At 42.7% G+C, this 22685-nt stretch overlaps 1 protein-coding gene across 1 annotated transcript; it reads left to right on the forward strand.

The window, feature by feature from the left end:
- Positions 1 to 2727: 2727 nt before the first annotated feature.
- Positions 2728 to 10597, forward strand: LOC311043297 (uncharacterized protein). Its single transcript, XM_084054489.1, has 2 exons — positions 2728 to 2975; positions 8850 to 10597. The coding sequence occupies exons 1-2, from the start codon at positions 2768 to 2770 to the stop codon at positions 10112 to 10114; spliced, it is 1473 nt and encodes a 490-aa protein (XP_083910615.1). The 5' UTR covers positions 2728 to 2767; the 3' UTR covers positions 10115 to 10597.
- The last annotated feature ends 12088 nt before the right edge of the window (positions 10598 to 22685 follow it).

The raw sequence follows: 22685 nt of genomic DNA on the forward strand, positions 1-22685 counted from the left end.
ACAAAAACGAATCCATACATTCAAGGCTTCATGGGGTGTGCAATTGATAGAAAATAAGTAATTTTTTGGGTGAACTCCTCCTTTAAGACTGGCCTTAGGTCTTAATGCGTTAGAAGCTTCATAATGTATTCAGAGCTTTCATAAAGGAGCTGGAGAGGCTCTGACTGTCGGCTGAGAGCCAGCATGTCATCATCATTGTGATGATGATGATGATGATGATGATGATGAGGAAGAAGAAGGCTTGATGGCCGCCAGCTGCATCCTGTGACCAGCGTTACAGCCGCTGCATTTGTCTCTGTCAGCCCCTCGCTGCCCGCCTGACCGCCTGCCTGCCTGCCCACCACTCCGGTCCCCACCCCCCCACCCATCCCCCCCCACCCCACCCACCCTCACACGTCCACCATGAAAGGCGCTGGCTAGCAGCCTCCAAGCCCAGGCTTTGTACACACACACACACACACACACACACACACACACACACACACAAACACACACGTGCACGCACGCACGCACACACACACACACACACACACACACACACACACACACACACACACACACACACACACACTGTGACGCACACACACACACACACACAAGTTTTTATTAGGCTATTATACTTGTGAGGACGTAAACATTTTAGAACGCCGCATTGAAAACAGCCGATATACAAGCTCCACGTTGTGAGCTTGTAGATCGGTAATCTAATCTCCGAAGTCGACAGATTCTGCTAACATTTTCATAACTCCAGAATCCAGAGTCGACCGCAGCCAAACATGTGAAAGATGGTCCTTGTGCTAAATTCTGGAGCGACACAAATACGTGATTTAGCGCAAAGGACCATCCGCTCACGTGTTTAGCTGCGGTGTACTGGGATTGGAGTTATGAAATGTTTTACTGCACCATTCGTTCTAATAACATCAGATAAAGGTAAGGCTAGCCAGGAATTCTCCTTTAAACATCTAGTGTTGTTGTTGGTGGTAGGAATAAACACAGAAGCACCCGGGAGGAAGTGGACATGAAAAGGGGAGGAGCCAAAACATTTCCTGTTTTAAACACACAAAAGGAGGCGGGGCACCATGGTTCCCAGGTTGGTAGATCGGCAATGTTTCTGTGTCTGACCTCACCGCACAACTATATAAAATAGGGGAAAACCCCAATCCCCAACCCCAACCTCTAAATCAGTGGTTCTCAAAGTGGGGTCCGGGGACCCCCAGGGATCTTTGAGTTCCCCAGCAAAATTAGTAAATATAGCCACAATTATTTTAACAACTTTGACCATGATTTTATACTTTAGCTATTAAAACATTGCAGATATACAAGCTCATAGCGCGGCACAGAGTGCCGCGCTATGAGCAGCCAAATACATATCATTTTGGGGGGCCTTGACATGAAAAAGTTTGAGAACCACTGATCTAAATGACTTATCAAACCCCTAACCACTAACCACTAACCTCTAAATCAGTGGTTCTCAAACTTTTTCATGTTAAGGACCCCCAAATAGACGCTTATTACCCCACGGACCCCCATTTGAAAAGATAAGCCAGGGACCCCAATAAGAGAAGGTTTTTATGGCTCTCTAGCAGTGATTCTCAACCATTTTAATTTCAAGGACCCCCAGTTTAACATGCATTAGGCTACGGACCCCCCATTTAATGGCATTTATACCTCTGGGACCCCAATTCATATTGTAAAATCAATGTTAATTTAACTCTGAGAGTGTACAAATGGAACCAAATGGACCCGTTAGGGTCCATTTGGTTCCATTTGTACACTCTCAGAGTTACAGAACCATAAGGGTCCATTTGGTTCCTGTCCATCATTTAGCTGGGGACCCCCTGGAACCGCCTCAAGTACCCCTAGGGGTCCCCGGACCCCACTTTGAGAACCAATGCTCTAAATGACTTATACCCCTAACCCCAACCGGAAGCTGTTCCTAATTGCAAGCCTAACTATAGATATATATGTTTTAACCATGAAATAACCCCTTATCTTGTGAGCGCCAGGAAAATAGTCCTCACAGTGTCTACTTCTCAAATTTGCCCTCACAAGTATAGTACACAAGTACGCGCACACACACACACGACGAGCGATGCCACGTATTCGCTGGCGCTGCCCGCACGCCTGTGCCAACGTCACTCAGCTGTGGGCAATCATCCTCTTCCCCTCTCTCTCTCTCTCTCTCTCTCTCTCTCTCTCTCTCTCTCTCTCTCTCTCTCTCTCTCTCTCTCTCTCTCTCTCTCTCTCTACCTCCTGCCCCTCCTCTTCCTCTGCGGTCCAATGAGGATCTATTAGGAAGTGTTGTGGGCCCTCTGTCGTTGCCGATCTGCACCAAAGACCAAACTTGGCAAAAACACTGTTCATGGGTCTGAGAATAGTCTAAAAATGGCCATCATTGCTCCAATCAGCAGAATATAAGAATAGATTAGAAAACTAGTCATATAAATATGCAAAGTAACCAGTAAAGATGCCAAATAAATAATTGTAGTAACAAGTACAATATGTGGCTCTGAGATGTAGTCGAGTAGAAGTTTATGGTATATCTAGTTACTTTCCAGCAGTGATCTGGATGCATGTACCCATATGAGAGCTGGAGAGTGGGAGGAGAGTGGGAGGAGAGTGGGAGGAGAGTGGGTGGAGAGTGGGAGGGTCCTGGTTATGTAAGCACTGTTCTGTTCAGTGTTGATCTGGGAGAGTTTCTCCAGGACACGGAGCAGAGGACTGGGTCAAGTCATTACCAGTGTCCTACTGACCTCAAGACCATAACATGTCAGCGAGTAAAGTCAGATCCCAAACGGTAAAAGAGGACCTCAAATGTCCACCATCAAAGTGGACCGAAGGAGATGAACTATTTGGGGTTTTTAAAAGAGAGACGTCGTCCAACAGCTTTTCAGCTGCTGCGTCAGAGGAGGAACAGCCAGAGATCTACCAGCAAGCCATGCTGAAGCAGCCTGTGATAAAGTTACACAGAATAGGTGTGTGCATGTTTTTATGTCCCTGTACTCTTTTCTTTCATCTTCAATAGAAAGCAGATGTACAGAAATGTTGTCGGTACTCTGTGGAGTAACGGAGTAATGCGTCTTTCCAGCACTAAATCAACTGTAGATAAGCACTGTGTGTGTGTGTGTGTGTGTGTGTGTGTGTGTGTGTGTGTGTGTGTGTGTGTGTGTGTGTGTGTGTGTGTGTGTGTGTGTGTGTGTGTGTGTGTGTGTGTGTGTGTGTGTGTGTGTGTGTGTGTGAGAGAGAGAGAGAGAGAGAGAGAGAGACACAGCTGCAAGTGTGTGTGTGTGTGTGTGTGTGTGTGTGTGTGTGTGTGTGTGTGTGTGTGTGTGTGTGTGTGTGTGTGTGTGTGTGTGTGTGTGTGTGTGTGTGTGTGTGTGTGTGTGTGCGTGTGCGTGTGTGTGTGAGAGAGAGAGAGAGAGAGACACAGCTGCAAGTGTGTGTGTGTGTGTGTGTGTGTGTGTGTGTGTGTGTGTGTGTGTGTGTGTGTGTGTGTGTGTGTGTGTGTGTGTGTGTGTGTGTGTGTGTGTGTGTGTGTGTGTGTGTGTGTGTGTGTGTGTGTGTAAAAAAGAGAGAGACAGCTCCAAGAAGAATGTGTGTGTGAGAGAGAGAGAGAGAGAGAGAGAGAGAGAGGAGAGAGAGAGAGAGAGAGTGTATATGTGTGTGTGTGTGTGTGTGAGAGAGAGAGAGAGAGGAGAGGAGAGAGAGAGGAGAGAGAGAGAGAGAGAGAGAGATGAGAGAGAGAGAGAGAGAGAGAAGAGAGAGATGAGAGAGAGAGAGAGAGAGAGACAGCTGCAAGAAGAATCATTCATCAGGCAGTCTAAATGGGTTACATGGCGGCTTTCCGACATGTCGCCTTTCCGACGTTAACGAACCCTATACCTAACCCTCACCCTAACCCTAACCGCGGAAGCCACTAGTCAGAGTGGCGAGATGTCGGCATGGAAGACTGTTACCGTCTAAATGTTCCAACGGTCAATCTGTATCCTGGCAGTTACTGCTACCGTCCTAAATTTAGAAAATGATCAGTTGGTAATACAACACTGTACATCAGCCCAGTGGCCTTGTGGTTAGAATGTCCACCCTGAGATTGGGAGGTTGGACATATTACTCCTTAAAGGGATATTTCACTTTCAAAAAAACTTTCAGTCATTTTATAGTTTACTCAGGCTTTTGTGAGCACCCCAGACCGTTTTTATGTTGTGTGATTCATTATTTAGATATTTAACATTCATTTTATCAGACACGCCCCCTTCCTACAAACCCATTATAACTTCAAACTCCATTTTTAACATGTTAGATTCATCAAAAACACCCGTCCTTTTTTCTGGTGACTCTCCCTGCCCTCCTAATACGCGAGGGGGCCGTGTTTTTTCGATTACCTTTTTCATTTATTTTATTTAATGTTTTTATTGTATTTACTTTTTTAAATTTTCAAAAAAATATATTAAAAAGAAATGAAAAAAAATATCGAAAAAACACGGCCCCCTCGCGTATTAGGAGGGCAGGGAGAGTCACCAGAAAAAAGGACGGGTGTTTTTGATGAATCTAACATGTTAAAAATGGAGTTTGAAGTTATAATGGGTTTGTATAGGAAGGGGGCGTGTCTGATAAAATGAATATCAAATATCTAAATAATGAATCAAGCAACTTAAAAACGGTCTGGGGGGCTCACAAAAGCCTGAGTAGACTATAAAATGACCCAAAGTTTTTTTGAAAGTGAAATATCCCTTTAAGTAGTAATGTCATGTTACTTATTACTTGGAATCATGAGTAATATATAATATTACTGTACATATTATTACATATTACTTTTGTCCACCCCCCTCCCACACCCACACACACACACACACACACACACACACACACACACACACACACACACACACACACACACACACAAAGACGGGAAAAAAAGAGATGTACGAGACTATTTGTTTAGCCAGCTCCTTTTTGAACAAAATCCAATTTATTGTAATAATAAGAGTCACCAATCAGCCAAACTGAATAATTGCAAGTCTAGAAATAGTCAACAGTCTCTCATCTTTTGAACTCTTCTTCTGCTGTAAATTCCTCCTTTGGATCAATAATTATCCTTAGTCCATGCAGGACCCACGAGTGGTCATTTGAATGGGTCCCAGCCAGGGACATTTTGAGTCCCAGGGAAATTCTATGAGATCTAATAAAACAAAACCTTTTTCCCATTCAGACAGTATGGCAACATGTTCTGCCTTTTCATTGTTTTCAAGGCGAAAAACAAACCATGTCACTCTGCCTTTCAATTATATTCAAGGGCAAGACAAAAAAGTACCTTATGTCACTGCTAGCACCAAACAGTGGAAGTGTTGATTGATACACACACACACACACACACACACACACACACACACACACACACACACACACACACACACACACACACACACACACACACACACACACACACACACACACACACACACACACACACACACACACACACTTTCAATATACAGCCGGCAATCAGTTAACCCCTGTGTGTCTGAGTCTCACTTTAAGTATTCCCCACAGCTCCAGCAGTCGAACCTACACTAAACCTAGACTATTGCCCAGATTACACTATAGTGCCTTAGGTGCTATCAGATACAACTAGAAGTGTCACTCACCCACTAGTGGCACAAGTAAGCATTACACCAGCACAACATATACTTAAGTGAGTTACCAATCCCACTTCTTAAATAAAACAAGAGAAATTAGTCACCACCCTCACTTCTTAAATAACATGCCTGGGTCAGAGGCACAAACACAACAAACACAACAAAGCTCATCGTCCAAGCAGAGCGCAACAGTGAGACCAAATGGAAAACTATATAATAATGGAGGTAAGACAGCAAAAAAAAAGAACAGTGCCACCACAAGGTTCAATCTTACTGATCTTAAATCAAAGTTAAAATATTACACAGGTCCTTACACAGCGAGAGCTGAAAAAGGCAAGCATAACGTCCACATAGGAAAGCAACAAAACAAATCTGTTTTTTTTTTCTTTTCCAGCAGTAGCACTGCACCCAACGTAACGCAAAATTGATAATACAAATTCTTCATGGTATGACACTGGTAAAGGAATTTAGACAGGAGCCAAGAAGTCCTTCTCTGTGTCAGTTTATTTTACAGATCGGTCTGTTGGGGTTCTCCAAAGAACATGGCCCAAATTCATAAAGGGATTTACGACCATATTTTGTACGTACCGGCATTTAGGACAAATCCTACACCTGCAGTCGGATTCATAAAGATTTTTTGGTCTGTATTTTGTGCGTCAGGTGCGCACGTTCTCAGGTCAGCCCCGAGGCTGTCTTACCAGGGCTGAAATGTGCGTATGTCTTTAGAATGCTTTATTCTTCATGCCAAAATGAATTACAACAGTGCCAAACCTCAAATAAAATATATATGTGCCCAACATTTGTCAACACATATATATAAAAAATAAAAAATAAATGTCAAACGATGTATTGCTTGTAGCCTATAGATAATATAGACATGATGTAGATTCCACCGCTTTTTATTTATTTTCTAGGCTATCAGTTGCATTGCATTTAGAGCTGAATTATTAGGTCCCTCAGTGTGTTTGCCAGCGGGCCATCTCAGCCAAAGTGTCACGTAATAATGAAAATAGGCTATCATGCCTTAATGAAACTGCGAGGGACTGATCGACGCACCTCCAGTGTCCGTGCCGCGGTATTAATTTAGAATAGCCTACTGTAGGCTACTCTACTGTATATTGATCACATGAACGCCACACACAACAGCCTAATACATGTTACCATCTGATGAGGAAACTATAATTGGATGAAAGCTGTGTCCAGAAGATCATTCCCCATTCCGACGTAGGACAGTGATATATTAATAAAAAATTAACTGATTTAATCAATAAGTAATCAATAAAGCTCTGGTCCATAATCGGACAGAAGCGTTCCACTTGTATGCTGGATTTCATAATCTTTTTACCTTGGTAAAGGTGCGCAATGTTCATTAGAAAAGGCTTATATAACATCCTTTCCACATTTTATTAGCCTTTTATTTGGTAATGGGGTAAACCTTGTAAACTTCTTCATTCTCATTACACATGAGAGCACTTCCAGACAGAACAGTAAGTTGTCAAGGCGATGCGACGCCGCACAGTGGTGTAAAGTAACTAAGTACGTTTACTCAAGTACTGTACTTAAGTACAATTTTGAGGTATTTGTACTTTACTTGAGTATTTCCAATTTCCAATACTTTTACTTCTACTCCACTACATCTCAGAGGCAAAAATGTTACCTTTACTCCACTACACTTATTTGAAAACTTAAGTTACTAGTTACTTTTCAGATATAAACTATGATATTATGAAACATACATTAACCACTTCTTCAGCCCTATTTTATACCTATAGCCTGCTTGCGACACGTTGTGAGCTTGTAGATCGGCTATTTTCAAACATTTAGTAGGCTACTTTTACTTTTGGTACTTTAAGTACATTTTGATACCAATACTTTTGTACTTTTACTCAAGTACATTTTTAATTCCGGACATTTACTTGTAACAGAGTACTTCTACATTGCAGTATTGATACTTTTACTTAAGTAAAACATTTGAGTACTTTTTCCACCACTGACACCGCATCTGTTCTTTAGACGAGGCGGAGTTGAACTTCAAAGTCAAACTTGCATCAGCGTTGCCAGATGTTGTGAGAGAAATAAGCAACCAGGTCTAGGAAAACAAGCCCAAAAGAAGCAACTGGCACTTAGGCCATTATAAGCACTTTAATTAAACCGTTGTGAGCTTGTAGATTTGCTATTAAAAAAAATGTATCTTGTAATAAAATGTGGAATATTTGGAAGATTGTTTAAACATTCTAACAACACAAATCTGGTAAGGGGCTCCAGCTGGCACAACACATTTTCAGATGGGGCTTATAGGGATAAATTAGTCTACATATTAACTTGGGGGTCCATGAAATAAAAATATTTGAGAACCACCGGTTAAAATAATTGAACAATTGTGAGGCAAGCCCAAATAATCAACTACACTTTAGAAACAAGCCCAAAAAAACGCACCCCACAACTACCAATATTTACAAGCAACTTTACAGAAAAATAGGCCCAAATTCGCTTATAATAAGTGGACATGGCAACGCTGTTTAGCATGGTTCAGCACGGTGGCGTTGAAGTTGGATGCTGTTGGATGCAGCCTTCCAGAGTAAACATATCACACCTGGTCATACGCACTGGTCATACGCACGTCTCAGGGAAATACGAACACCTTTGAGAATTGCACGTCAGTTTACCAAAAATACGACCTCCTTTACGAACTTTATTTACCCCATATTTACGACCCTCTTCATGAATCGGGGCCATTGAGAATACAAGGGTTTATATATAAATTATTTCCTCAAACATCATTGGTCAACTCAGCCAGTCACACAGGATGCTTTGTATTCATCTGGGGTCAACATGTGGTACCAATTACAGGCCGACCTTTACCGAACCTAGATCATAAACATTCTATGAAATAACTGGAAAATGAATATCCTAAACTAGACATGGTAGATCTTAGACATATATATCAAGTTTGCATACTAACAGTGTGTGTGTGTGTGAGAGAGAGAGAGAGAGAGAGAGAGAGAGAGAGAGAGAGAGAGAGAGAGAGAGAGAGAGAGAGAGAGAGAGAGAGAGAGAGAAAGGGGGGGGGGCATGCAACGGCTAATCTGTGCCTGGCAGTTACTGCTGCCGTCCTAAATTTAGATCATTATCAGTTGGTAATACAACACAGCTTGCATGTTATTTGAAAACATTTCATTGATGTATTTTCTCTCTCCTCATTCTCTATCCCAGATGTCTTTCCTGCCCAACTCCAACATATCTACAGCAGAAATAGACATCTCAAACATCACCAGATAATTCATACAGGGTTGAAGCCTTACCACTGTGACCAGTGTGGAACAAGATTCAGCAAGAGCAGTGGTCTGAAACAACACCAGAGAATTCATACAGGACAGAAGCCCTACCACTGTGACCAGTGTGGAACAAGGTTCAGCCTGAACAGTAGTCTCAAACAACACCAGAGAATTCATACAGGAGAGAGGCCCTACCACTGTGACCTGTGTGGGAAACGGTTCAGCACGAGCAGTGATCTCAAAATACACCAGAGAATTCATACAGGAGAGAAGCCCTACGCCTGTGACCAGTGTGGGAAACGGTTCAGCCAGAGCAGTAGTCTGAAACGTCACCAGAAAATTCATACAGGAGAGAAGCCCTACCACTGTGACCAGTGTGGAGCAAGTTTCACCCGTAACAGTACTCTTGTATGTCACCAGAGAATTCATACAGGACATACGCCCTACCACTGTGACCAGTGTGGAGCAAGGTTCAGCCAGAGCAGTAATCTCAAACAACACCAGAGAATTCATACAGGACAGACGCCCTACCACTGTGACCAGTGTGGGACCAGCTTCAGCACGAACAGTTATCTGAAAAACCACCAGAGAATTCATACAGGAGAGAAGCCCTACACCTGTGACCAGTGTGGGAAACGGTTTAGCACGAGCAGTGAGCTCAAAATACACCAGAGAATTCATACAGGACAGAAGCCCTACCACTGTGACCAGTGTGGGAAACGGTTCAGCCGGAGCGGTCATCTCAAATGTCACCAGAGAATTCATACAGGAGAGAAGCCCTACCACTGTGACCAGTGTGGGACCAGCTTCAGCACGAACAGTCATCTGAAACAACACCAGAGAATTCATACAGGACAGAAGCCCTACCACTGTGACCAGTGTGGGACCAGCTTCAGCACGAACAGTTATCTGAAAAACCACCAGAGAATTCATACAGGACAGAAGCCCTACCACTGTGACCAGTGTGGGAAACGGTTCTGCATGAGCAGTGATCTCAAAATACACCAGAGAATTCACACAGGAGAGAAGCCCTACCACTGTGACCAGTGTGGGAAACGGTTCTGCACGAGCAGTAATATCAAACAACACCAGAGAATGCATACAGGAGAGAAGCCCTACCACTGTGACCAGTGTGGTAAACGGTTCAGCCAGAACAGGTCTCTCAAACGTCATGAGAGAACTCATAGAGGAGAGAAGACCTGACCTACCACTGACAGCTGGAAATTTTGAGTAAAAAGCTTCTCTGTAAAGTCTCACCTCAAACAACATCACATTGAAAGATACTTTGGGCAATGTAGCGGTGCACACTTACCGATAGAACGCGCAGGCACGCACGCACGCACGCTTACACCCCTGCAATTATTTGAAACTTTATATAATAGTTGCTTTAGATATTTTAATTCTTATTGCAAAACATATATTAACCACTTCAGCCCTATATGTACTTAGGCTATTTGAAAACAGCCGTATTACAGTTTATCTTTTATTGGCTTCAAAAGTTAGTGGGAGGGGCCCAATGTGAGTCACAAGTTGAGGGTCTGCTACTCAATGCAGACTCAAAGGCCATTTTATTATTGATCAATTTAATAGTTTTCTACCCAATGAATGACAGGTGATGTGATGTCTCACCTAACTGATTATATGTACACACGTCTATGTTCATCTGTTGCATATTATATATACACATGTTTGTATCCATACATATATATATATACATATATACATATATATATATATATATATATATATATATATATATATATATATATATATATATATATATATATATATATATATTTATATATATATATATATATATATATATATATGATGCGGAATGGCATATTGCAGCCTGATGTAGTTGAAGTTACATATGAAGGTAAAAATGATCTGTTGACAAATGGCAGCGACCTTAAAGGACGACATCACCGATTTTCAACCTATCTTCATATAATTGGTCCTCACTAATTTGAAAATCGGCTCACTAGGTTGAAAATCGGTTCAAAAATACTCATGATAAAATCGTACCATTTTTTTCTACTCGGTCTGTGTCTCAGAGGAGGGCTGTGGACAGTTCAGAGTCCCGTCTACCAGTGACACCATCGATGGGGAATCCAAGCTAATAGAAACTGCAGGCTTTCTATTCCTAGAAAGTTGCAATGCAATAAAAGAAGCCATTGTTCTCGTGTTAATAAAAATCTAAATACAAAATGTGAAATCTTGTTGGGAAAGAAAATCATGCCTAATGATGATGTCACTGGTAGACGGTAGAGTATAGATCAGTGGTTCTCAAACTTTTTCATGTTTAGGACTCCCAAATTAATATGTATTTGGCCACAAACCCCCATCTGAAAATGATTAGTGCCAACTGAACCCCGCCATAAAAGATTTGTTTTTTGTTTAACATTTGTTTCCAGATTAAACAAAAATACAAATACAATAGCTGATCAACAAGCTCACAGCGCTTCGCAGTGTGACTCGCTGTGAGCTTGTAGATCAGCTATTTTCCATATGTGATTAACGATAGCATAATGTAGCTGTATTTTCCATCATCACTCCAACTCGTTAAAGGGACTACACCATGAATTTAAAAAAAAATAATAATATTTAATATCATATTGTTTATGTCCCTCAAACGTTTTTCAAAAGGTTTGAGCCTAAATCAAGCCTCAGATATACTCATTCCAACTAACTTATCTCTGGCTTATAAAGCACTTTCACCTGCAATACCACATTGTCCTGTTTGGCACGGGGCGCTATTGAGACAGTTTGTATGCATGTTATCTCCTGTAGTGGGGGCCCTTAGGGAGATTTTAGGGTATGTTCGTTCACTTTTGTCTAAAAGCGCCAAATTTGGCACAGGTGTTGCTCAGGGCATACTTAAATGATTTGGCTAGGGCGCCCGCGCCGGTGACCTTTGGGGTCGCCACAGCGGCCGATCCAATATGGCCGCCACTTGTAATAGCTTTTGTCTCTAACATTTGAAACAGATGAGCTACAAATGTAAACTTGGTGTCTATTTCATGTGTTTTGACAATTTGAAATGTGTTGGAATGCTCTTTTTTATTTTTGGGTGTGTCTAGACCCCTAATTTGCATAATTCCAAGTGGCGCTTTGCTATTCTGAAGACATTGGACGTAACTTGGCCATTGTTATGAGTAAAACCTGGTGCAATAGGTCTAATTCAGCTAATTCTGACATGCATGATTCCTTTCTGAAGTTTATATGAAATGTCAGGGGTGGGGAGGGGGGGGGGGGGCTGTGGTTGTGACATTTTGAAGACATTGGTTTCGCTTAACCCTGCAAGGCCCAGTGTGATCGCACGATCACATGTATGTTTTATAAAGAAAGGAAGAGAGGAAATGCCAGTGACTTCTGAGGACCCATTGCATTGCGGATTTCATGGACAGGAATGTCTCTGTAGCTTTTTCCACAGCCAAAGCCAATCCAAAGATCTGTGATCTTTAATGCATCAAAAAAGTGGATTGCAAGAATGACAACATCACTGTCAACCGTACGGACAAAAGCCTTTTTTATGGCCATTGGCCCCAGCATGGGCCAAGTGCAGAACCATTCTCGTGTCTGCTTCAGGATGGTTACAAGGCTTAAGTGTAGACAAATTGAATCCAGCATGAAATCCGCAATGCAATGGGTCCTCAGAAGTCACTGGCATTGCCTCTCTTCCATGCGCTGACAGGATGTGATACTACATCAGCCTTCCTTGGCCATGGGAAAAAGAGTGCATGGGCAGCTTGGGAGGCAACACCAGATCTCACAGACACCTTGGTTGCCCTCACCTTGGAGGCTGAGAAGATCAACTCTGATCCTGTTCATACAGTATGCAACGTCTGGAGCGTATGGTTGTCATCATGTACAGTAAGAGCTGTGGCTGCAGTAGTGTAGATGAGGCCAGACAGCGGCTTTTCTCAAATGGTACAAAGTCCCTTGAGAACCTTCCTTCCACCCAAGCTGCACTGACTCAGCATGTAAAAAGGGCACTGCTGCAGGCCAGTTTTTATTGGAGTCAGGCAACCTCCGTCAAACTGAATATTCCCAATTTTGGAATGTGGGGATGGAACAGCTCGACAACAAAGGCTTGGGAACCATACTGGACCCATCTGCCAGATGCCAGTACAGCCTGTGCCATCCTTCTCCGCTGCGGGTGCAAGAAGTCTTGTAGCGGGCGCTGCAAGTGCTTTAAATCTGGGGTCTGTTGCACCTCATTGTGTGGATGTGTGGGGGGATGCACCAACAATGAGGGTCCAGCACACTAACCTGGATGCGCACACTTGGTGCAGCTTTTGTCTAGTTATTGGGGAACAAAAACAACAACAACCCCAACCCCCCCCCCCCTCCCCCAAAAAAAAGAAAAAAAGAAAAAAAGGGAGAGAAGAAGACAGCCTCCACGTGGCCTCCCCCGCAAGTAGCCAAAGAGCCCTTTAAGCGAAACCAATGTCTTCAAAATGTCACAACCACAGCCCCCCCCCCCCTCCCCACCCCTGACATTTCATATAAACATCAGAAAGGAATCATGCATGTCAGAATTAGTTGAATTACACCTATTGCACCAGGTTTTACTCATAACAATGGCCAAGTTACGTCCAATGTCTTCAGAATAGCAAAACACCACTTGGAATTATGCAAATTAGGGGTCTAGACACACCCAAAAATAAAAAAGAGCATTCCAACACATTTCTAATTGTCAAAACACATGAAATAGACACCAAGTTTACATTTGTAGCTCATCTGTTTCAAATGTTAGAGACAAAAGCTATTACAAGTGGCGGCCATATTGGATCGGCCGCTGTGGCGACCCCAAAGGTCACCGGCGCGGGCGCCCTAGCCAAATCATTTAAGTATGATCTGAGCTACACCTGTGCCAAATTTGGCGCTTTTAGACAAAAGTGAACGAAAATATCCCTAAGGGCCCCCACTAGTGGGGGCCCTTAGGGAGATTTTAGGGTATGTTCGTTCACTTTTGTCTAAAAGCGCCAAATTTGGCACAGGTGTTGCTCAGGGCATACTTAAATGATTTGGCTAGGGCGCCCGCGCCGGTGACCTTTGGGGTCGCCACAGCGGCCGATCCAATATGGCCGCCACTTGTAATAGCTTTTGTCTCTAACATTTGAAACAGATGAGCTACAAATGTAAACTTGGTGTCTATTTCATGTGTTTTGACAATTTGAAATGTGTTGGAATGCTCTTTTTTATTTTTGGGTGTGTCTAGACCCCTAATTTGCATAATTCCAAGTGGCGCTTTGCTATTCTGAAGACATTGGACGTAACTTGGCCATTGTTATGAGTAAAACCTGGTGCAATAGGTCTAATTCAGCTAATTCTGACATGCATGATTCCTTTCTGAAGTTTATATGAAATGTCAGGGGTGGGGAGGGGGGGGGGGGGCTGTGGTTGTGACATTTTGAAGACATTGGTTTCGCTTAACCCTGCAAGGCCCAGTGTGATCGCACGATCACATGTATGTTTTATAAAGAAAGGAAGAGAGGAAATGCCAGTGACTTCTGAGGACCCATTGCATTGCGGATTTCATGGACAGGAATGTCTCTGTAGCTTTTTCCACAGCCAAAGCCAATCCAAAGATCTGTGATCTTTAATGCATCAAAAAAGTGGATTGCAAGAATGACAACATCACTGTCAACCGTACGGACAAAAGCCTTTTTTATGGCCATTGGCCCCAGCATGGGCCAAGTGCAGAACCATTCTCGTGTCTGCTTCAGGATGGTTACAAGGCTTAAGTGTAGACAAATTGAATCCAGCATGAAATCCGCAATGCAATGGGTCCTCAGAAGTCACTGGCATTGCCTCTCTTCCATGCGCTGACAGGATGTGATACTACATCAGCCTTCCTTGGCCATGGGAAAAAGAGTGCATGGGCAGCTTGGGAGGCAACACCAGATCTCACAGACACCTTGGTTGCCCTCACCTTGGAGGCTGAGAAGATCAACTCTGATCCTGTTCATACAGTATGCAACGTCTGGAGCGTATGGTTGTCATCATGTACAGTAAGAGCTGTGGCTGCAGTAGTGTAGATGAGGCCAGACAGCGGCTTTTCTCAAATGGTACAAAGTCCCTTGAGAACCTTCCTTCCACCCAAGCTGCACTGACTCAGCATGTAAAAAGGGCACTGCTGCAGGCCAGTTTTTATTGGAGTCAGGCAACCTCCGTCAAACTGAATATTCCCAATTTTGGAATGTGGGGATGGAACAGCTCGACAACAAAGGCTTGGGAACCATACTGGACCCATCTGCCAGATGCCAGTACAGCCTGTGCCATCCTTCTCCGCTGCGGGTGCAAGAAGTCTTGTAGCGGGCGCTGCAAGTGCTTTAAATCTGGGGTCTGTTGCACCTCATTGTGTGGATGTGTGGGGGGATGCACCAACAATGAGGGTCCAGCACACTAACCTGGATGCGCACACTTGGTGCAGCTTTTGTCTAGTTATTGGGGAACAAAAACAACAACAACCCCAACCCCCCCCCCCCCTCCCCCAAAAAAAAGAAAAAAAGAAAAAAAGGGAGAGAAGAAGACAGCCTCCACGTGGCCTCCCCCGCAAGTAGCCAAAGAGCCCTTTAAGCGAAACCAATGTCTTCAAAATGTCACAACCACAGCCCCCCCCCCCCTCCCCACCCCTGACATTTCATATAAACATCAGAAAGGAATCATGCATGTCAGAATTAGTTGAATTACACCTATTGCACCAGGTTTTACTCATAACAATGGCCAAGTTACGTCCAATGTCTTCAGAATAGCAAAACACCACTTGGAATTATGCAAATTAGGGGTCTAGACACACCCAAAAATAAAAAAGAGCATTCCAACACATTTCTAATTGTCAAAACACATGAAATAGACACCAAGTTTACATTTGTAGCTCATCTGTTTCAAATGTTAGAGACAAAAGCTATTACAAGTGGCGGCCATATTGGATCGGCCGCTGTGGCGACCCCAAAGGTCACCGGCGCGGGCGCCCTAGCCAAATCATTTAAGTATGATCTGAGCTACACCTGTGCCAAATTTGGCGCTTTTAGACAAAAGTGAACGAAAATATCCCTAAGGGCCCCCACTACTGGTTCTGAGTGGAAAAATAAGAAAAAAATAGGGGGAAAAAAGTGTTTTTTTATGTTTTTTTTTGTTTTTTGGTTGGAACTGAAAAACGGGAGGAATTGTTCCCTGACGTGACGTCACGGACCAAATCCGTTTGGCCTGTTTTGAGACCAATTTACAGAAAACCTCAGATTTGCTGTGAAAGCCTGTGTGTTCAAACTGGGGTATTTTTGAGGATAGAAGAGAGGGGAGACCAGTAGGGGAGACCAAAAACACACAAAAAAAAAGAAAACGTTAAAACTCATGGCGTAACCCTTTAATATTTTGAGGGCAATTATTTAATGAATCAAAACGTTTTGCACCACCCTGGCCTCCCGCTAAATAAGCTAACCTTTTTCCTGCAGGAAACCATGGATAGGCATAGTTTTTTTTTGTGAGTTTAGGTTTAGGCATAGACAGACAGACAGACAGACAGACAGACAGACAGACAGACAGATAGACAGATAGATAGATAGATAGATAGATAGATAGATGTAATACAGGTCATATCCATTTCAATGGTGCTATAAAAAAAAAATGGTTTTGAAAGGGGTGAGGTCATCTTTTTTTTTTAGATTTATCCCAAGATCGTGCATGGGTTCAAATCCCTTTTTCTTACTTCCTTTCTTCTCTTTTCTTTTTCAATGGCAAGTCCCAATAAATGTTATGTTTTGTACTTGTACTTATATATAATGTAGGTAGTTCATTATTAAATGTTTGTACTTATATGTAGTATATAATGTAGGTTGTTCATTATTACATGTTTGTACTTATATGTAGTATGTAATGTAGGTACTTCCTTATTAAATGTTTGTACTTATGTGTAGTATGTAATGCAGGTACTTCATTACCCTACTGGCAGTGTGCACAAGAAGTGTGGCGCTGGTCGGTCCAGCGGTTTGTGAGATCAGTTCTGGACAAACAGACACACAGACAGAGCCACGCCGTAAACATAAATGGTTAAACAGTGACACCTGCTGGATATGATGTTTACTGCAGTCATTCTCATAACGTTTTCATTTCAAGGTGTGGTATATAGAGGATATGCGTGTGACATCATCATCAAACCCGTAAGTTATGCAGGAATGCCTACTGAGTGTCAAAAAAATACTTTCTGGCCTTGACAGCCCATGCATCCAAACAGAAAAGTCATATCTGATTGCATTAAACAACATTAAACAATGTTAAACTCATTTTGCATGTTTCTTTGCCACTCGATGTGCCATTCACTTTAAGCATGCGCATATCCTCTATAGTCTATAGGCCCTTATTGGCTTATAGTTATGAAACAGTATTCAAGTAAAACATCAGATAGAAATGTAATCTTGCTAAGTAAGAATTATGAGTGTTGTGAACCAGGTGTTTGCATAGGTAATAAGGGACTCAGCTAGGTGTGAGTGGCATTTACATTGCCTTTTGTTAAACCGGGCGACGTCAGGTCTGGCACACCAAGGCTTTGACAAACAGCTGCTAATCAGATAGCTAGGCACTGATCAAAGAAGTTGATCAACAGGTGGGGGCTCTCATTGACCCCCACCCCACATGAACCGTTTGCTATTGTGTTATAAAAGCTGGCCTAAAATGTAGCTCAGAACTAGTACAGCTGGCTTCTGCCCCTTGCTCCTTCTGCTGTTGCTATGATGCTGCTGTTGATGCTGAATAAATGAATGCTTTGGAACCTGGGAACCTGACGTCTTCTCTCCTCTACTTTGATATCTCAAACCAGCCTGCTAACCCGCATCTTGGCACCTAAATTACACGTCAAAGGACACCAGCTTGATATTGATCAGTGGTGGAAAGTAACTAAGTACCTAATGTACTTGTTTAGTTTTTCCCCCCTCTTTTTGAATTTAGAGTAGCCAATAATGTTTCACCCCTTTTTTCTCCCCAATTTAGTCATTATGCCAATTAATTCCTCCCCCCCGCCCCCACACATGTCTGTGTTGTCACTGCTGTTGTATCCTAGTGACTCACCTGTCAGTGAGGAGCCCCCACCAGGACGATGTGGAGCCTTCGTCCTTCTCCTCCCGCCAAACACTCCCCGCTGACAGGTGCCGTCCCCCCCAGCCCGTAGGAGTACGCGCAATGACCGATATCACCCTCCTCCTCCTCCTCGAAATGGAAACGAAATGGGAAATTCTGCATAATGAGTACTTTCTGCTTTTGGTGCTTTAAAAACATTTTGATACCAATACCTTTGTACTGTTTTACTCAAGTCCTTTTTAATTCCGGACTTTTACTTGTAACAGAGTATTTCTACATTGCAGTATTGATACTTTTACCTATGTAAAACATTTGAGTACTTTTTCCACCACTGATGACAACTCGTGTATAGTTTTAGAGATACAGGGGGAGGTTCAACTTACCCCACAGGCTCATCTTACGTTCTATTTGTTTCCATTTGTACGCTCTCACACGACCCATAAGTGCCCGTTTGGTTCCCAGCTATCAATCATTTAGCCGTGGACCCCATGGAACACCCTCAAGGACCCCTGGGGGTCCTCGGACCCCACCTTAAGAGCCTATCATTTACAGGATATTTTCTGTAACGTTTGATCTCTAAAAGATGGACAGAGTCCTCTTTCAGCAATGCTAACGTGTTTATTGACAAATACGTTGACGATACAAAATGTCGGTCTCTTTATTTCTATCTACAGTAGGTTTCTGACTGTAATATGATTTTTTTTAGAGAGAATGTGCACACAAGTGATATAGATTGTTATGAATTATTGTAGATAAAAAGTGTTCAAGACAGACAGACAGACAGACAGACATTTCAAACACAAGCCATTATTAATGACAAACTCAAACTTTTTTTCCAAGTTTGATTTAATTTAAAACTTCGAAACATCCATGAAATAAAAATTGCACATATAAGTGCTTCGCTTCCCACAACCAGTAGACAAGCAGTTCTGGTTGACTTAAAAACAATACAAATCAATAAATACTCAAGCAATAGTATTATTATTGTTGTCGTTATTATCATCATTTGTATTTTGTTTTACTATAAAAATTAATGAAAAAGATATGAATTTCCTAATAGCTTCATGGGGCATCAAAAAAAATGTTATTCACATTTCACACACATGAGTATATGAGGCTAAACAGCTAGCTAACATTCATATAGCATTTACGGGGGGGGGGGCGGGGGGGGCTAAAAGGGGTGGGGCTACATGAGTACTAGAGGGGCGGGGCTTCCATAGGGAGTAGAGTTATAATAAAGGGGCGGAGTCCCCTGGGCTCAGGTTACATTTGATTGGCCCAGGGAGACACCAGTCAGCAGCACCAGTCATCTATTATACAGCAGGTGATATACAGTATGTCAGGTGGAAACCTTGTATGTCCAAAAGTAAAACTATTGGCTCAGAAATGCAACAAAAACAAATAAATCTCCATGAATTCAAGGCTTCATGAGTTGTCATTCATAGAAAATTAAGGATTTTTTTGGGGTGAACTACTCCTTTAAGCTCTTGTTAATACTTGTCATTCGTTCAATATTTATAAAAACCTGCAAAGACTTAAGCGGCACTATGTAACTTTATTTAATGAATTAAAATGTCTGTATGGTAGAGTTTGTAAATGCAATATAACTTATACAATCGGGGTGGTTGTATTTGGTCTCCCTGCTCTTCTATTGAGACATTTAAGATCCTGTGTCTAGGTGAGACATGACCTTTTTTTGACACAATCCTGTTTCTGGTTTGACACAATTTATCCCCTGAGCGAGCAGGCAGACTCTATTAGCTCCCATGGTGTAAAAAAAAAAAAAAGTCAGTCAAATCTGGGATAGAAGAGGAAAGTTACATAGTCCATCTTTAACAACTTTAACTTTTTTTTCGGTCTTCCAAAAATTGCTGATCCACAAGCTCACAAAGCGTCGCATTGCAACGCTTTGTGAACTTGTAGATGTGCTATTTTTTGTGTTTGTTTGTTTTTTGTGACACTGTAGCATGAGGACGCAGGACATTAATCTACTAAGAAAAAAAAAAAACGTACAAAATGTAAACATGGAGATACAAGGTTTCTGCCCGACATCGACGATATTGTTTTGTATTTACAGTCACGTGATCAGACATCAGAGAGCTGCCGTCAACATTGGTCAACATCATTGTATCCCAAGCAGTGGGTCGGGACCCCTTCGTGGGCCGCGGAACCATTTTTATGGATCGTAAGCGAATATTTGTATTCTTTTTTTCCTACATTTTTATTTTTTCAAAAAATCCCCCCCCCTCTCAAAAAAAAAACCTCCCACATTTTTCACAAAAGAAATACAAATTCAAACATTTTTTTCAAAAGTATTTCCTAAAGAAAATCAAAGAAAATCTACAAAAGAAATTCTCTTTTGGCTCTGGAGCTCAGACATTTAGGAACCCACTGGTTTTCCACCGACAGCGATAACGTCCTCCTTCACGTTTTAAAGGTCAACATTTACATTTCACAATAATAATAATAAAAATAAAAATCCTACTGAAATGATAAAATATCTACTTCCGTAAATAACCAGCAGTTCTTCTGTCGAGAGAAAAGATTTTTCACTCTGAAGTTGGCGGCACTCAGAGACACAGAGACGCTGAATTCACACCAGCAGGTGGTGCTATTTTCACCACCGCGTTCGTTCCGTGAGAGCGCACAAGGTTCAGTTCATTGTCTATATTATGGCCGCGATTCCCAACCTGTGGGTCTGGGCCCACTGGAGCATCACTATATCGCAAGTGGGTCCCCAAATAATTGTCCCAAAAAAAAACGGAAGAAGCGCGCTGTGTTCGAATCGGAGGCGTGGACTGGGCGTGTACACACTGGGCATCACTCGAGATGGACGGAAACGGACGTCTGCTTATTTGATAACAAAGGTTTTAAGAGTAGCCTGCCCCAGCTCGTCTGATATCTGGCATAGAGGGGCGGATTCAAAATCTCCGGCGAAAACATCCGTGCATGGGCTCCCATTGGTTCACTGATCTGTGTGCCCGCCCTGCTCCGTGCCCTTCCTCCTCCCCCAGTGTGCAGCATTGAGAGCCCTGACGTCACAACATTTGGAGCGACGCCCACTGCACTCTGGTTGGTTGGGGAAATGAAAGGTTGACTCCCACTTCCTATGCCAGAAAAATCAACAGCTCGGTCCAGGCTTTCTTTTTGAGCAAAACGCGATGGAAAATAAAAGCCTGGAGATCGAGGATATAGATTGATCAACTGCACTGGCCCATTGTTTTAAACATTTTTATCTATATAATAGTTTTACAAACAAGCTGCCAGGAAAAGGAGGCATGGGGAGGAGAGGTGTGTACTTCTCCTCCCTGCCTGTGAGTGGTGCTGTTGGCTAACAGCTGCTGGCTTTGATCCGCCCGGAGCAGCACACGGCTTGCTTACTTTACGAGGGTGTCACTCAGGCCTCGGCCACACCAATTTTGCGATATAGTGGAGTGATAGAAATTTGTTTTGTGACGCTCGCGAAAGATCTTTTTGCGTGAACGGGAACGATCCCGGTCACTTCCTCGCTTCCAAGCATTATCGTTACTCGAGTAACAAAAAAATCACGACTTTTCATCAATTAAGAACTGAGAGATCTTTTTTTTTGTGAACGAGAACGAACACGACTCCGTTCACAGAAAACCAACAATAGTTCCCAACCACTGGTAGAAGATATCGCAGGCGCTGCTGGTGTGAATGGAGCGTCCCGTTAACTTATAATAAGCCCTCTAGTTTGAGGTCCGATTCGGCACTAATGACATCAACTGTCTCTGTTGTTTATGGTCAGACCAACATTTTCAATAACAGCAAAAACCTGATCAGATCTGTCCGATCTTATTCGTGTGTGTGTATAGGATTTTAAGTGACGACAGTCGTAGCTAACCTTGCCTTTATTTGCAGAACCAGACTGGACAGGGCACACATAAATAAATAAATAAATAAATAGATACATAAATAAATACATAAATAAGAACGTAATAAATCTCAGTGGGTGGGTTGTTTCCTTCTTTTAATTAGGTCCACATGTATTAAGGTCAGCTATGGCGGTTCTGAACATGAATGAACGGACGGACGGACGGACGGACGTTACAGTCTCAACTCCAGAGGTGTGTGAGGCGAGCGGTGGTCCATTGGAGGACAGTGTCTCTGTGTCTTATTGTTATTGCCAGGTACGTTTACACATGGTGAGACAGTTGTCTAATTGTGAGGACAGACAATATTAGTTTTTTTTATTGTATCCGTTGGACAGACAGACAGACAGACAGTTAAGCCCCTTGCACACAGATAAAAAAAGAAAAAAGGACAACACACATTAGAAAGCAACACACACACACACACACACACACACACACACACACACACACACACACACACACACACACACACACACACACACACACACACACACACACACACACACACACACACACACACACACACACAGAGCAACAAGTGGCTGTGGCCGCAAGTCATGTTTTTTTTTCCAACCCAACCCTGTTCAAAAAGCTATCGACCAATTACAAACTGCGTCCAACTCAGTGTTCAAAGACCTTTAGTGTTGTCTCTGTTGTAGGACTGACAGGGTCTCTGTGGGACAGACAGGGTCTCTGTGGGACAGAGAGGAGGGGTTGCTAGGCAATGGGTTTGTTTATCTGTGGACAATGGTTACCATGGTTACCATGGTTGCCATGGATGCGGGGAAGCTGAGTTA

The sequence above is a fragment of the Gymnoscopelus microlampas genome (assembly GCF_963454915.1).
Source record: "Gymnoscopelus microlampas genome assembly, chromosome: 4".
Lineage (NCBI taxonomy): Eukaryota > Metazoa > Chordata > Actinopteri > Myctophiformes > Myctophidae > Gymnoscopelus > Gymnoscopelus microlampas.